The sequence below is a fragment of the Neopsephotus bourkii genome, unplaced genomic scaffold, assembly GCF_033783945.1.
Source record: "Neopsephotus bourkii isolate Nb327-2 ecotype Australia unplaced genomic scaffold, CSIRO-AGI_Nbou_v1 NB_1682, whole genome shotgun sequence".
Lineage (NCBI taxonomy): Eukaryota > Metazoa > Chordata > Aves > Psittaciformes > Psittacidae > Neopsephotus > Neopsephotus bourkii.
In genome coordinates, this window is record NW_026902156.1 from 87,543 (window position 1) to 91,078 (window position 3,536).

Below are 3,536 nucleotides of genomic sequence, written 5' to 3' on the forward strand. Positions count from 1 at the left end.
TGTTTAGCAGGAGTTGTTCACACCTACGAAATCCTTTGATGGTGACCTAGGCTTGCTAATGGATTTCCCTAGGCATTGCTGAACCTGATCCTGACCAGGAGGTTTATTTCATCTGGATTGACATGTTTTGGCCTTGGACCTGCCTCATCATCACCTGGTTTCCTGATGCTCTGGAGTCTTGGCTGAACTTGGCCCAGGTCTCTGTTCCTGCCATATTTCTGTAGTTCGGGTATCGTGGGGTCGTCCCTGCACACCCTGATGTCCCCTTTGACTTTGTTTAGAGATGAGATACAAACCCCTGTGGCAGTCCCCAGGCTCCTGCAGAGTAGAACCCATCATCCTTTGCCCTCAACAGTACTCACTGCTCTGACTGTGCCTCTCTATTTGGAACATGTCCCTGCATGGGCAAAATAGGAGATAGTGTTCGCAGTGAGTGAAATAGAGTAATGAATTGAACGTTATATACAAGTGTCATTCTCTGGTCCATAGTGCCTTTTCCTTTACCAAGTATAATACTAGACTTTGATTGAGAGGAAATCTGGTATGTATTCTGTGTGGGCATTTTGTGTCTACAGCCAGGAATTTCTGCATTATGTAGACCCTTTCCTCTGCAAAGATTGAAGCAGAATCATGCAATGATGCTCTCAGTACAAAATCTCAAGCCTGTTTTTTATATTGCTGGAATTGACAGTTGTACCCCCCTGCACATTTGACTGAGGTTCCTCTTGGACAATCACAAAGTTGAGTCCACTACATACAAGACTATGGCAATCAAGGCCTCTTTTGGGAACATAGCACCAAGTCTGGATAAATGTTTGAGCATTTCAGTTTCTCTGCTTTGAGAACCTTATTAAAGCCAAGAGGAAATAAAGACACCAGAGTGGGGTAATGAACCCTACAGATGACACTTCTCTTCTAGGCCCCCTTTCCCACAAAAGCTTGGGCTGGATAATTTCTGAGTCCCAACTTGGGCTTTTTGTGGCTCTAAGATTTTGTATGTATAGTCTAAGCAGCAATATCGAACAAAATAGAGAAAGAAAACAAGGTGTGGTGCAGTTTTTATAGCAAGTACTCCGATATGACCTTATAGCAGCCTTCCAGTATCTGGAGGGGGGTATAAGGATTCTGGGGATGGACTCTTCATTAGGGACTGTAGTGATACAACAACGGGTAACGGGTACAAACTTAAACAGGGGAAGTTTAGATTGGATCTAAGGAGGAAGTTCTTTCCTGTGAGGGTGCTGAGGCACTGGAATGGGTTGCCCAGGGAAGTTGTGAATGCTCCATCCCTGGCAGTGTTCAAGGCCAGGTTGGACAGAGCCTTGGGTGCCATGGTTTAGTGTGAGGTGTCCCTGCCCATGGCAGGGGGTTGGAACTGGATGATCTTAAGGTCCTTTCCAACCCTACCTATTCTATGATTTTATGATTCTATGATATCAAAGTTCTCTGTCCTGCCAAGCTCTTTAGCATCTGATTATATCAGTTCTGCCTCCTTCACTGAGCAGAGGTTGAAGCCACTTTCCCACAGACAAAAGACAACATCTCATCTCTTGCTGCTGATTGCCAGAGCACACAGAAGAGATTGTTCGCCATCCATATTCTGTTCAAAACATCAGTTAATTCCCACTCAGAGCAGGTAAAGGAAAGATATTTTCCCCCATCGGTGTGTTCTGGCTTCTCTGAGACCCCATCAGCTCTCAGTTAGGATCAGTTCTGTGTTCAGGATTGTCTTTCATCTGTGGAAATGAGCCACTGTCTTAACTCCTCTATGAAATATGCTATTTGGTATTTCCTGGTGTGCACTAGCAAGAGTTAAGCATGGGCATGGAATGTGGGTGCTTGTCTCGTGCCTGAATTCTATGTATCACACCGTTTAAGTAAATGGCAGTTAAGATGAATGTAAAACACCACGTAAAATGAATGGGATGACCCATTAATGTGCCCAAATTATCCTTAACACTGGGTAGCCTCAGCACAGTTCATCATGCTATATTATGAATGATATTGTCTACGCTTTCTTCCTTTAAGTGAAATCTCTTGTGAAATTGCAGCCTGGGGAGGGATTCCCCTTAACATTCAAAGGTGCAGCTTGAGGCCTTGATTCCCACCAGCTTCTTCTCTTTGAAAGGCACAACCAAATGCAATGAATCTTTTGAAACCTTTTCTCTGACTCTTTTTTAGCAAGCAAATGTAAAACTGCACTTCCTCTTCCCTCCCACCCCAGCAGCTTTAATAAAGAGCTCACAGGTAAGAGTGAGGAATTTTATTGGAGCTGAGAGACAAGGTCAAGAATCTTGCAAGAAAAACAGATAATTATCAGTGACAAAAGATGTGACTGAGGAAAGCTGATGGGTGTTTCCTGTGAGGAAAAGGTGTCTGGGATAATTCAGGGTGATTTCTTCATGCAAGCTGGTGACTGAGAAGTGAATTCAAGTTTGAGGTTCCACTACTTTTGGTTTCCTTCAGAGGAAGGATGAAGTGATTTGGGGAGTCTATTTCTCATGCAATGCTGTTATTGACTTTTGTGCAGGAACTGTAGAAGAACCTACATCAAATCCTGGAGAAAATTGGGAAGATGCCATTGTTTTAGTGCCCCATAGGCATTCTCCTTAGAGATGAATTGTTCATGTCTTCGATGACAGAGCTGTTTTATGTGGCCAGTGGTTGAAGAACCTTGTCCTGCACCTCCCCAGAGCCTCCTTCACCTCCTTGTTTCTCAGGCTGTAGATGAATGGGTTGAGCATGGGGTTGACCACAGCATAGAAGATGGAGGCCACCTTATCCAGGCTCCTGTGACTAGATGGAGGTTGTAGGTACATGAAGAATACTGTCCCATATAACAAAGCAACAGCCATCAAATGGGAGGCACAGGTATTGAAGGCTCTGGCCCTACTCTGTGCTGAGGACATCCTCAGCACAGTGCGGATGATAGAGATGTAGGAGAGCGAAATGATCATGCTTGCACTCACCGCATTGATGGTGATGAAGGCAAAGACGATCAACTCGCTGCTGTGGGTGTCAGAGCACACGAGCTTTAGCACAGGGACTACGTCGCAGAAGAAGTGGTCAATGCTGTTGGGACCACAGAAGGAACCTCCAAACACGCACCACGTGCAGATGATGGCACTGAGGAAAGCGAATAGGTAGGATGATGCTACCAGCTGCCAGCAGACACGGCTGGAGATGATGGTCACATAAAGCAGGGGCTGGCAGATGGCAACGTGCCGGTCATAGGCCATCATGGCCAACAGGTGACAGTCAACAGTAGCAAAGAAAGCAAAGGTGAGGAACTGCATCATGCAGCCAGTGAAAGAAATGGTTTTGTCCTCTGCTAACAGGTCTGCCAGCATCCTGGGGGAGATGACTGTGGAATAGCAGATGTCAGTGAAGGCAAAATGGGTGAGAAAGAAGTACATGGGGGTGTGGAGGCTGGGAGCCACCCGAACCAAGATGATAATGCCAAAGTTCCCCACGAGAGTCACAATGTAAATCAATAGAAACAAGGCAAAAAGAGTGGTTTGCGCATATGGTCTGTC

At 45.5% G+C, this 3,536-nt stretch overlaps 1 protein-coding gene across 1 annotated transcript; it reads right to left on the minus strand.

Annotated features, from left to right (window-relative positions):
- Nucleotides 1-2,624: 2,624 nt before the first annotated feature.
- Nucleotides 2,625-3,509, minus strand: LOC133224487 (olfactory receptor 5AP2-like; the record flags this gene model as incomplete). Its single annotated transcript, XM_061375977.1, has 1 exon — nucleotides 2,625-3,509. A coding segment is annotated over one exon (885 nt), but the record flags the coding sequence as incomplete, so codon positions are not given.
- Nucleotides 3,510-3,536: the final 27 nt, after the last annotated feature.